Source organism: Antrostomus carolinensis, unplaced genomic scaffold (genome assembly GCF_000700745.2).
Source record: "Antrostomus carolinensis isolate BGI_N321 unplaced genomic scaffold, ASM70074v2 scaffold1649, whole genome shotgun sequence".
Classification (NCBI taxonomy): Eukaryota; Metazoa; Chordata; class Aves; order Caprimulgiformes; family Caprimulgidae; genus Antrostomus; species Antrostomus carolinensis.
Window position 1 is genome coordinate 106,263 of NW_010340520.1, and position 12,801 is coordinate 119,063.

The 12,801-nt window shown below is 43.9% G+C and overlaps 1 protein-coding gene across 1 annotated transcript in view; it reads left to right on the forward strand.

The window, feature by feature from the left end:
* Positions 1-12,801, forward strand: part of LOC104531307 (plexin-A4) — a gene marked incomplete at its 5' end in the record, with an annotated part of 117,462 nt that overhangs the window by 99,629 nt on the left and 5,032 nt on the right. The window contains 2 exons of the mRNA XM_010176159.1: positions 4,006-4,175; positions 6,830-7,042. Coding sequence (XP_010174461.1) covers positions 4,006-4,175; positions 6,830-7,042 — 383 coding nt within the window. The remainder of the gene's footprint in view (positions 1-4,005; positions 4,176-6,829; positions 7,043-12,801) is intronic.

Here is a 12,801-nt window from a genome sequence, read left to right on the forward strand (position 1 = left end):
GAAGAGGGACATTAAAGAACAACGAGAAGTAAAGAATCCAGGGCCATGAGACTACTGGAGAAAGTCAGCACAGAGGTAGCTGCAGTGGTTGTTGATTATACTGGTTGTAGTTTGTACCAAAATTGAGAAAATGAGGAGCTAGGGAGTAAATATACTGAGATCAGGTTCCAAGGTTGTGTCACACCTCACAGTTTGAAATGAGCTCCTACACCACAAAATCCTGAGTTTTGTGATGCAAGTTCTTCTTCTTCATTTTTTCACTGGTCCCATAAAGACTCGTGCTGATGACTTGGCAGGGGGTTAAATTGACTGTAATAGGTGACCAGATCCAAAGAGAGCAAAGAGTGTTGGATGCCCATCCCCACTAAGACATGAAAAGCTCAGGGCCTCCAAATAGAAAATACAGATTAAGTCAGGCAAGGGCAGAGCAGGGACAGCATGAACTGAACATCCAGACACATCTCCCACATCGCAGGTGGCCTATGGCAAGTCTACCACAGATGGCCCATGGCAGGGAGGACAAAGGCTGTGTTGGAAAGTTGATAAAATCCCAGCTGCTCAATCCATATTCCACAAAATCTTGGAAACCAGACTCCTACGTGGGTGCCTGCAAAACTTCTGTAGTAGGGCAATGTGTGAGCGTTTAGCATAGTCGGGGATGCAGCATTGTGAGGAGGACACTGGCACAAGTGGAGATCACTCAAGCTGACAGATCTAAAACTTACTACAGTGGACTTTGGCTCTGTGACAGCCACAGAAATTGGCTTAAGTGCCACCATCTGCACAGAAAGAACTCCAGAGAAGGGCCACAAGGATGATCCAAGGGCTGGAGCACTTCTCCTACAAGGACAGGCTGAGAGAGTTGGGGCTGTTCAGCCTGGAGAAGAGAAAACTCCATGGAGACCTTCTAGTGGCCTTCTAGTACCTGAAGGGGCTCCAGGAAGGCTGGGGAGGGACTTTGGACAAGGGCAGGGAGTGACAGGACAAGGGGTGATGGCTTTAAACTGGAAGAGGGGAGATTGAGATTGGATATTAGGAAGAAATTCTTTGCTGTGAGGGTGGTCAGACACTGGAACAGGTTGCCCAGAGAAGCTGTGGCTGCTCCTCCCTGGAAGTGTTTAAGGCCAGGCTGGATGAGGTTTTGAGCAAGCTGGTCTAGTGGAAGGTGTCCCTGCTGCTGGCAGGGGGGTTGGAACTGGATGATCTTTAAGGTCCCTTCCAACCCAAACCATTCTATGATTCTATGATTCTATGATTCTATGATTCTATGATTCTATGATTCTATGAACTTACTGTCACTCACCACCACTCTGTCCCTTCCTTGCAAAGGAGATGGCCAGCTCTTGCTGCAGCTGGCTCTCTCTGGGGTAGACAAAAGATCTCAGGCCTTTCACTTTGTTTCATCTCTAACTGAGACTATCCTCCACCTAACTCACCTCTAAGAGCTCTACAAAATCGTGGGCAAAAGCAGTGTCTGAGTTTACATTTATTTGCTCTTCCACACTGTGAATGGTGGTCTCCTTGGAGAAGTCTGCATTAATGAAGAGGCTGCAATGATCTTCTATTGCAGGGACTAGGTTAGATGTGGAAGAAGGCAATATCACCAGAGAAAAGCTCCCTTTGCAGTTCTGACATCCTCTTGCTGCACAGAGTGTCTCTGTGCCTCAATCAAACATAAGAGTTATCTCAATGCATCCCAGAAGTGGAAATTATAGGGTAGCTGTGGCTCAGGTGTGGCTGATCACAGTGTTGTCTCACAGTGTTCTGAGCAGAGTTAAAGCAAACAGTGATCAAACAGCCCAATCTTCCTCCTGTCTCTGAAGTTTTTACTCTTATCATTTCTTGTCAGGGTGTTAATAGGCACAGACACAATTTCATGTGGTTATGCAAACATTGTCTGAGTTTGCCCGTCAGACAGATCTCCATCACATGCTTAAGTCCTACCATACAGTTTTAGCTGCACATTTGTTCCTCAACTCATTTTGTCTCTGATGTCTCCCAGCATCCTCACTCGGGCTGTCTGTATCACAGTGGGATTTGGAGATAAAATGGTTTTGTCTTTAGCTGCTACATGCCCAGCTCCCTGGCATCAAGATGCTTTTATGGATCACACAATGTAACAAGGAAATGATGCTCCCCAGGGCTCAGGGCCCAGCTGGTGTAAACCAGCAAGCATTGGACTGGTGCTGATTGATGCTATCTGGGGATATGTCCCCTACCCCACCACTAAATCACTTTTGCTTTCTGTTCCGGATCACAAACTCAAATTTGCCTTTTTTTTGCCCCCCCCTTTTTTTTGCCTTTTTTTTTAAAATTTTTAAATGAAGACAGCAGGGAAGCAGCTGTGAAACTTGCACAGCAACAGAGAGAGTAGAAAGGCTGGGAGTTTATTGTTTCCCCTCTTGGGCTGAGCAATTTTCTTTCCTCATCATGACCATTTGAAGGAGGGAAAAAGGAGAGAGAGAGCAATTGCTAGTAATACAATCCCAGGGAATACTTAGTTAAACTGACAATGATTTTTATTCTGGTAACTCCCTGACCTCTGAGATCTAGAGTCTCTTGCCTAAAAGCCTCAGAGGTTTTCTTTATGTTTATGTGGGTGAGCATGTAGAGAACTAATTCCCTCCAGAAACTGAACCTGAAGGCAGCTCTTCCATGTCAGACCAACAAGATTTCCCCTCAGGGGCCCTTTCTGAGTCAGACATGTGCTTCAGGGCTTTGTTCACCCCGTAGGAGTTCACACAAGCAAAAGGTACCTCTGTTTGTTTCCCAAAGAATAAAACAAGTGGTGAATCAGCAAGAGACACCAGCTTTCTAATTAAGTGCTTGTTGGTGCTATGTAAACTTGAGCCACTCTGGTGGAACCTGATGCTTGGTTTCTAGTAAGGAGAATTTCTTTCCTGGGACTGCAGAGAAAGGGGAGGGGTTTCTTTTTCAACAGAGGAAATTTTGCATCTCAGGAAATATTTGTTGGACATTGGATTGCTTTTTGGTTATTTTAGCAGCTATATGGCTTCTTCACATATAAATGCCTGTGCACCCTCGGTGACAGGGCAGAGCTCTGAACGTGGGTTAGGGCTCCCCATTTGGCAAGGGAAGTGTGGTTCCCCCCACCAAGCCCAGTCTGCAGCTCATTTGGTAATCACAGCTCCTCAACTGCCCTTTTCTCCAGGTCTGGTCATTCTTTGCTATTCCAGCTGTTCACCTTCTTGCTAAAGGTCAACTCTTCGAGCACAGGATCTGGGATTCTCCTCCGAAGGAGTATAAGGAGATCTCTGTAGACACCTCTGCATTCTCTACAGTGGACATTACTGAGGTCTGGAGAGCAGTACCTGATAAATCCATGCACTACTTCAGTTTGCCTCTATCTCATACCAAGTAAAAAATGAGGAGACCTCTTGGGGATTAAGATAAAGTTCTTGTTATTTATTATACTACTCACACGTATAAAACAACCAGCTCTCTGCAGGCACTCTTGTCCCATTTGTCTCAATGACACCTTCTGCTCTGTTTTATAGTCATCTGACTGCTATTGCCAGCTTAAGAATTGGCTCTGGATGAAAGCCAGTGTAGAAAATGGGTAGGTTTTTCTGATACATTTACTAGAGCAGTTGAGGACAGCATGCAGAGGAAAGAAACATGGTGGGAACATATCCAGGCCTCTCCATCAAGGTATTCTTGAGATGGGACAAGGTATCCCACCACAGCTCAGCCACCCTTCCTGGCAGGGAGTGCTAGTAACAGAGAGAACAGGTAACATCTTGACCCACCTCATCTGGCTGCTAACCAGGTGTAAAGGATATTCTGAAGATGCACATGCTCGCTTAAAGACATCTATATTGAAATTTCCAACTCATGTCATATTTGACAGATATTAGATGGCTTTTCAATCACACTTGCTGGGTCTGACCCACAGACACACTCTATTTTCAGTGGGGTACCAAAATTCAATATCTTCTTCCTACCTGGTATCTCATGTTCTTCTCTCCTTCCTTCTCCCAACAGGGCACCCTCCAGAAATTTGTAGATGACCTCTTTGAAACCATCTTCAGCACTGCTCACCGTGGCAGTGCGCTTCCCTTGGCTATCAAATACATGTTTGACTTTCTGGATGAACAGGCTGACAAGCACAACATCCATGACCCCCACGTGCGGCACACCTGGAAGAGCAACTGGTGAGTGAGACACCCCAGTACTGTCCAGCACCAGGTCCTGGACTGGAAGGAGAGTAGAGGGAGATGTGGTTTGGGATCTGGTTGCTGGGGGAGCTGAGGAACCTGGTGTGGGGTTCAGAGCTCCAGGCTCAATGCTTCTAAGACGATGGGGAGGTCAGAAGATCCCAGAATCTAAAGGATGCTCTCAAGGATGGAGCACTTTTGCTAAGCAGGTCCTAGTTTGCCCTGTATTGCATGGGGATGGCAGTACTTCTGAGGGATCTCATGAGGATATAGGAAGAAAAATGGTGAAGTATTCAACTGCTGCAGTCCCCAGGCCCAAAGGAATGTCTAGGGAGGCATGGGAAGAGGATTCAGCAGCATGACCTTCATCTAGACTGGGTGTTTGAATTCCCATTATAGTCAGTGAGGGGCTAGAACTCCATTTGTTTGTCCACACGTAGGCATCTAGTGCCATCTGAGATATTTTAAGGTATCCCAGACAACTGCATGGGATGTGCAACACCCATAGGAGACTTATACCCTCCTGGGCTGACAGCTGGAACCCAGGACAGCATCTTAAATATTAATAAGCACTTAAAGGGTCTAGAGCTGGATGTGAGTCTCCTTCAAAGCCAGTGACAAAGTCTGACATCAGCTCCCTGCTCTAGCTACCAAGCAGCAGCTCCTGTGTGTACATGTAATGGGACAGAGGGGAAAAGTCAGGATCGATGGAGAGAAAAGATCTTTGAGGCTCCTCTACACTGAGTCTCCCTGTTGGAAAGAGTCCCCTGGGGAATCGTTCCCTCCCCTTCTCCTGTGCAAATACAGGGACTATAAAAGGAACAGCAGAGGAGAGCCATGGGGCTCCCAGCTCTTTTTTATTTCTTTTTTTCCCCTTTACCAGCCATGCTGATGGCAGATCGTCACAGAGCAGTGACATAAAAAAAGAAACCCCATGCACCAAAGAGGTTTTCAACTAATGAAACATTAGCATATTATTAACATTATCTGCGGCGCTAATCTAAGGCTGATTGCAGCCACTCAGATTAAATGAGCAGGAGGTTTATTTAAAGGGGGAGGGGGGAAGGCAGAGTGTGTGTCTATGTGGGAAAAGGGGCAGTGTGAAGAAATCTGTTCAATCAGATTAAATTAACTCGAAGTCACATCACGGCCTTCATTATTCCCATCTAGGGACATCATTCCCCCAGCCCCTCCCCACACCCATACACACGATCACACGCTCATACATGCACTCTGTGCTCATCCTCACTGTGTGTTTACCATCCATACACCTGTAGAAGAACTTCTGCATGGTTCACTCATCCACCTCATCCTTCAAAAGATGAATCCTCTCTTCCCAGCCTAAAATGTTTCCCAACTCACATCAGCTTTTATTGCCAGCATCTCCTCCTTCTTCTGAACTTCTGCCCTTTCCCCTACAGAGGCTGCTTGGCTAATAGGATTACCCATGTGAGGTTTTCCTCCTTACATGTGCTCTGTGATTTTGATGGCTCAGGAGAACACAAGTAGTTTTGGAAAACATTGTGTCATCCGTCTGTCAGAACATGTTAAACTGCCTGATGTTACCCACAATGTATTGGACTTGGAGATGTTTTTTTTAATGGTGCTGTGAACACATGGGGGTAATGAACAAATGGAAGTAACTTAGGAACTGGGGAGTTTAGCTTGAACATGAGGTGAATTTGTTAGGCTGTAGAAAAACCTCCTCTTGGGAAGTTGCAGACAGTGAAAGTAGACTTAACAGTCTACCTGACAGAGAGACAAAAGTCTAACTCTGTGATCAGTGACACATCTCAGCTCCTAAGCTACGATCACATGAATGCATTTGCCCTGACACAAAAAGGCTTGAGGCAAAGGCTGGAGGTAGATACCTTAGGGCATCTCACACAAATGAACTGCTCTTTTGAGAAAAAAGAGGAAAAAAAAGGCTTTGGATTGCAACTGGAATAACATTTCCTTGGTTATGGAAGATACATTTTCATTTCAAAGGTTGCAACACTTGTTCTTCAGTTCCTCTTTTTCTTGAAGCAACAGAGTTTTCCTTGTCACAGAATGACTCCTTCAAGCCCAGTGTGCTCGAATCATACATGGGCTTATGGAGCTTCACAGCACATGGTGTCCACAGCACACAATGCATGCCATTAACATACCTAGTCTCAACCTAGGATCTCTACCTACCTCTCTTCCCATGGGGTTGCTGGGAGGACTAAAAGCTGAGTCCCTCAATGACAAATGTTCCCTGTAAGTTTTGTGGATGCAATGCCTATCCTCATCTGATGAAGTAGCCAACAGGAACAACTTTACATCACAACCTAAAGTAAAGAAGTATAGGAGTGATTTTCCTCATGTCAATTATATTCCCATTAATTTATGTGCAATTTTAATAAGATGGCATTGACTTTAAGATTGACAAAATCTGGCTTGTAAGGATAACAGGGCCAAAAGCCACTCCCAAGGTGACTCCACTGCCATCCCTAGAGTCCTGCAGGGGAGGAATTTATTGTATATCAAGGTTTATCCCAGAATCTTTATCACCACATCATGATCTTTGATTCCTATCCACCATTTACTATTGTCACCTCACATAACAAAGCCTATGAAATATGCACTGACTGAACTCACCTCTTCCCTACCTCCCACCCCTCTTGCAGCCTGCCATTAAGGTTTTGGGTTAACATGATCAAGAACCCACAGTTCGTCTTTGACATCCACAAGAACAGTATCACAGATGCCTGCCTTTCTGTAGTGGCTCAGACTTTCATGGACTCCTGTTCAACCTCAGAGCACCGTCTGGGCAAAGACTCACCCTCCAACAAGCTTCTTTATGCCAAGGACATCCCCAGCTACAAGAACTGGGTGGAAAGGTGAGTTTTAGTTCTAGAAACAGGAATGACATAAGCAAACTCTACAATGAGGTCCTGCTTCATGGATGGAGGTAGTAGGCATCATCAGTATTCCTTTTGGTAGCTGTTTTTCTTTAGTTATTGCCTAAGTAGAAAGCTCTGTGTTAGTCTTTTGTTCCCACATTCCTTACATACAGAGATAGAACTTTAATTAGAGGTGTGAACTGAAGGTGTTTGCCATCATTGTTTCTCTTGAGGAGAAACTGTTGAGAAGTGATAGAAGAAGGAAGGAAGGGGAGGTGATGTGTTTGAGCCCTGGGAAGTATGTGGGCTTCTAAGTCTTTCCACACAGATCAGAAGTGGTTTGTTGTTCTCAACATCATTGTGACAGTCCCCACACTGCCTAGATCCCAAGGGTCATACGATTATCTCCTGTTATTCTGAGCCCAGTACCTTTCCTTGGAGGCTCTTCTGTGCTTTGAATGAGATGCCATAAGATTGACAGGCTGGTGACTGAAGCTCTGCAGGTATTTTCTGAAAGGTCAGAGGTCTTTCCAAGTGTTTTATCCACATCTGCAAGACCTGTAGCTGTACTGTTCAATCTACTGCACTGAAGGTCGGCATCTGACAAACCTGCTCTGCAGGGAATACAACCAAGACAAGTATTCCTGCAGTATCTAGGGGCTTCAGTTTCTCTAAGATTTTCTGCAGGACAATAACACATCTTGCACTCCATTCAGAAGGAGCCTGTCTGCTGGAGCAAGCTTTGCAGAAGTTGGTCTGTGCTTTATGTTCCAATATGCTTCGCTTGCTTAGTGTTATTGACAGGTTTGGGAACTGCACAGATGGAGAACGATTACTACACTGTAAATACAAAGATGGGTTAATCGTACAGATCATTCCCGTGGAATGCCATCCAGTTTTAAACAATGATTTGTCTGGGTGACTTCATAGACACTGTCTAAAATTGGTACTGTGTCATGCAGGTTATAGGAGACCTCTGCTAGTGTAGGCACACTATGCTGTAAACCACTATGTTTCCTTTGGTGGGGATGATTTTTTCTCATTTTGTGAAAGGAGAGCACAGCTGATCAAAGACCTCTGTCCCCTAGTTGGCATGAGGTGACATTTTTTTACAGTAATGCTCCCATTGGTCTCTGATTTGTCTGGACTATTATTTTTAGGTATGGTTAAACACTTCTGCAAATGTCGTTTCTAGGCAACCTGTAAGGCTCTTACAAGATACCTTTCTTAATTATGACCTACTTCTGGTACTGTGTCCAAGTTTCTTAGTATGTATTGAGATTGATTGCTGGATTGACCTGGATAGGAGGAAAAAGGTGTTTGACATTCATTTAGAAATCAAGTTTGCAGCAACAGTGACCCAAAGGTGTCATACTCTACTGACAACCTTGCATGGGGTGGGTTGTTGGTTTCTGTGGATAAATACTTTGTTTTATATGTGACCTTGGCTGATTTTTTCTCTCTGGAGTTGGTACATTTGAGTGAAACACTGAGGTATGTAGCTTGAGAACAGCGTATTTTATTTTGTTGGTTTGTTTGTTTTGGGGTATTGTTTTGTTTTGTTTTGTTTTTTTCCCAAAATTGATTTCACTTTACAGTTTTTTGGAGCTAAATCCTGTTGCCCAGAGATCCTCAGCAATAGGTGCTGCATTACCATGGAAGTTTTCCTGAACAACTAGGTTTGTAAACTAGGTACATAACATCTCCTGCTGCTGATAAACAACACTGGATTTCTGTGCCCAGCATGTGCTGGATTATCTGCACTGATATCTGACAACTTGAACTGAAGCCTAAGGGGAGGCTGCAGGTTTTGGAATATGGTTAGAGCTTCTGCCCTGCTTATATTTTTGTGTGTCATTTCCACTGACTTAAGGTAGAGGCACAGGGATGCTGTGTTAGATCAAAGGAAAAACATATCAAGGATGAATAGAATATAATTTCAATTCTACTCTGAGTTAATGAATTCCTTTTCTCCATTCTGCAACTATACTTTGAGGGAGTTATTCCAACTCCAATGACTTCCAGTACTGGTTGGAGCTATTTCTGTAGTCAGCATCAGCTGGAGACAGCATCCTTCAAGACCACTAGACTTCTTCAAAGAGCGAATCATAAGATAAAAAGATTTTCAGTGAGGGAGTTCGAGAAGTGGTTGAGTAATTCAGAAGAACCTGAAATCAAACAAACTTCTTTGATGAAGAAGAATCAATAAGAGGGCAATTAAGCAGTGGTAGATTGTAACCCTACTTGAAGGCACACTGGAGTAAAGACAGACTCCTGTCTTTTAACAGGTCTGTTGAAATGGTAGCTGAGCTGGGTTACTCCAAACCTTCCCTTTGCAACTCCTGGTTTCTCAGTGTGGAGTGTGCCTTTCGGACTCACAAAACTCAAAGCAGGGAATGACCTTGGCACAAGAAGGAGATATGGGTAAAAGCACATACCTTCAATCCTTCAAAGATTAGCTTTCTGCCTCTTTAAAGTGTGAATTTATGTTGGGATAGCTATCAATTCTGGCCTGATCGATGGTCTACTTCCACATGGTAGTCAACTGGGAGTTTGATTTCAACAGTCCTTTTTTAACACTGCTGGAAGCAGAGGTTGACTCTAGCTGCTGAAACAATCCTACTGAGAAATCCTGACTTTTGGAGAAAACCAAGTTCAGCTCTGAGATTACACACCCAGGACTCTTTCACTGTGAAAACACATGGCTGGAAAGTATCTAGGTGCAACCACAACCTGGATTTCCTGGGGCAGAAGATGAGGCCTGACTGAGGTGGGAGAATTAACCTAGGAAATGAGAACAGACTATTTGGCTTTTGTTGAAGCCATGAAGAGTCAAATGGTAGTTAAAACAAGTTGGAGGCTTTTCAATTATCATTATCTGAGTCTATTGAAAAAAAAATTAAAAAAAAGAGGAAAAGAATGGGAATGGCAGACCAGATTCTCATCTGCCTTCTGCTAGTATAACTCCATAGGCTTTGCAGAATTTACATTAGAGCAGCTTCAGATCTGCATCTTTTCAAGTTTACTTCAAATATCCCCTTTGAGCCTAGAAATCTGGAGAATTTGGGAGCATTTGATGCAATCCCCAAGCAATACAAAGGGGAGCCTGTTCTAATTGGGACTGTCTCATTAGCATTCAACACCACACTGAAAAGATGACAAAGGGCTGTGGCTGACCTTTCATTTCTCTCTATGCTGCCAAGCTTATGATAACACTTGTTTGAACTTCATTAACACCGTTTAATTGCCTGCATCACAATCAATAAGATGTTTCCCTACCGAAGCCTGGCATGGAGGCAGGGATGTGGGAGACTGAAAAGGGGCAGAGCATAAAATACAGAAGCCAAAGAGTTTTCCCATTGCACACTGGTGCCCAAAATACCTGCAGTGCTGCAAGGAGAAGAGCTGGTGCTTTTTTCTTATCCCTACAGGGAAGTGATCTCCTTTTGGCTGCTTATTATGCATTAAATATAGCCCCTCAAAGAAAAGCTGAAAGTCAACGGAGACATTGCAAAAATTCTTAACACCTTGAGAGCCTTCTAATGAAGACTGTTCAAAATAGACTTCCAAGTTTGGGACTAAAAGAGGTTTAAATTGACCTGATCTATGCAATTCAGAATTATAATATCTGCAGTTTATTATGTTAACCTGGGTCCATACACTACCTGACCTAGGTGTTGGTACCCAAGTCTTGGGTCCATGATCTCATCTCTTTCCTTTTCCTGAAGCAACTATGATTTACATGACATTAGCCTCTAGATGTTGATATCTTAAGCTCATTAGAAAGTGCTGTGGGAGTAGGTTTGGAGTATGTGGAATGAATAATCTGTCCCCATTTGGGATCTAACCTATATAACTTGTCAACCTGTGGTTCCAGGACTCTGTAGTCAATAGATGGTTTCTTCCAGTGCAGTGCTTATGATGTTTGTTGGTCACTTTACAGCTAGCTTTAGAAAGAAAGACAAATTGGACTAGTTTAGTGCAATTAAGATTATAAGTTGCATGCACCCTAGCATTGTAAGTTATTGAGGTCTTAAATAGAAACATTGAGGTGAATACAAGGGCTTTAAAGGAGAGCATCAAATGACAGGTGCAAATCCTGTCTCTACTTTAAAAAATGCAGTCTTTTGTGTCTCCTTTCCCTGCCAGAAAGAAGGTTCAAGATATAGCATACCAAGGGTCAATGTAGGGGTGTGTTGTCAGTAGAGATAATAAAAACCAGTGTTGGAAGGGGCCTCGGGAGATCAACCCGACCAGCTCCTGCCTCAGGGCAGGATCAGTTCTGTCTAAAATATTCCTGACAGATGCTTGTCTACTCCTTTCTTAAAGGCCTCCCTCTGCTCTCCTCAGGCAATCCATTCCTGTGCTGTTCTGTCCTTTCCATCAGAGTGTTTTCCGCCAAAATCTCCCTGGCTGTAATTAAAGCCCATGACGTCTCATTGCTTCCCCAGGGGCAGGGGGTACATCTCATTCCCTGCCTCTCTGCTGTAGCTTTCAGTGTTATCTGAAGACTGTTTGCTTGTCTTTGCTCACTTTATGTCTCCAAAAAGCTCCCAGTATTTTCATGTTAGGTTTTCAATTGGACTTGGTGATCTTAAAGCTCTTTTCCAACCAAAACGATTCTGTGATATAGTGCAATTTGCAGCAGGCAAGATGAAAATGTGTTTATAGGTAGAGGGTACAGCTTCAAACCCACACATCCTCTGCACTGAGATGACACCAGGTGGTTTCTTCTCTCAGAGAAACTACCTGTGCACCGATTCACTCTTCAGGCATTGACTCAGTGCTGCCCATCCATTCTCTACCATTTATTCTGAGATGAAAAGCAGCACATGCAAAATAAAATCATTGACCTAGCTAGGAGACGCATACACAGACAGAATCATTCCTTCAAGCTCTTCAAGGCTTCTAGTTCTTCTCTGGAAGAACTGACAGGTCTTCAGTTAACTTTGGGGTTGGTACCTTTTGCTTAGCTGTCATGCTATTACTGTCAAAGTCCAATCAGTATTCAACAGCCTGGCCTTGAATCTCTCTCTGAAATAGGATCAGTCAGGGCTAACGGAGTCTTGTGGTTGCCTGTAGCTGAATCAACACAAATGCAAACTTTGCAGTTCAGATGCCTCCCAGAAAGCTAAAACTGCCATACTGTGTCAACAGAAGAACTGACAGCATGTCCTTGCATTGCTTCACTTCATCCCATAAAGTCAGTTGCCTGCTTGGTTGTTCCCAAGCTTTCCTTCAACCCTTCTCTGCTATAAGAGTCCCCCTCATCCTTTTCATGCATCTCTTCCTCCTTCAGTGGTCTGGATACAGCCGGCTATTGCATAACCCTAATGATGTTATTGCTGTAATTGTGTCTGCTGTCTGCAGCACATGGATTCGTTACAAGCTTTTCATATGCTAAAATGATTATTAATGAGTGCAGTCCCAACCCAGCAACGGCACAACAACAGCCATGACAAAAAGATCTTTTGGAAGGCAATTAGCTCCATGCTAAGCTGCCTAAACCGTGTCTGTGCTGGAAAATTTCAGACTGGAGAGGAAGCACTGGCAACACGGCTTTTTTCTTCTCTTTTGATGAGTTAATGAGTTACTGAGTGGCAGCAGGCACAGTCATTCTTGTGAAACAGCTCCACTAAGGAGCTTTTTGTGGTTGGTACCAAAGGCAAGAGCATTTACCTCTGGCTAGATGGGCAAGATGTATTCCCAAGTCACTGCTTTCTTAGGAAAACAATAAAACAAAACAAAATAAGACA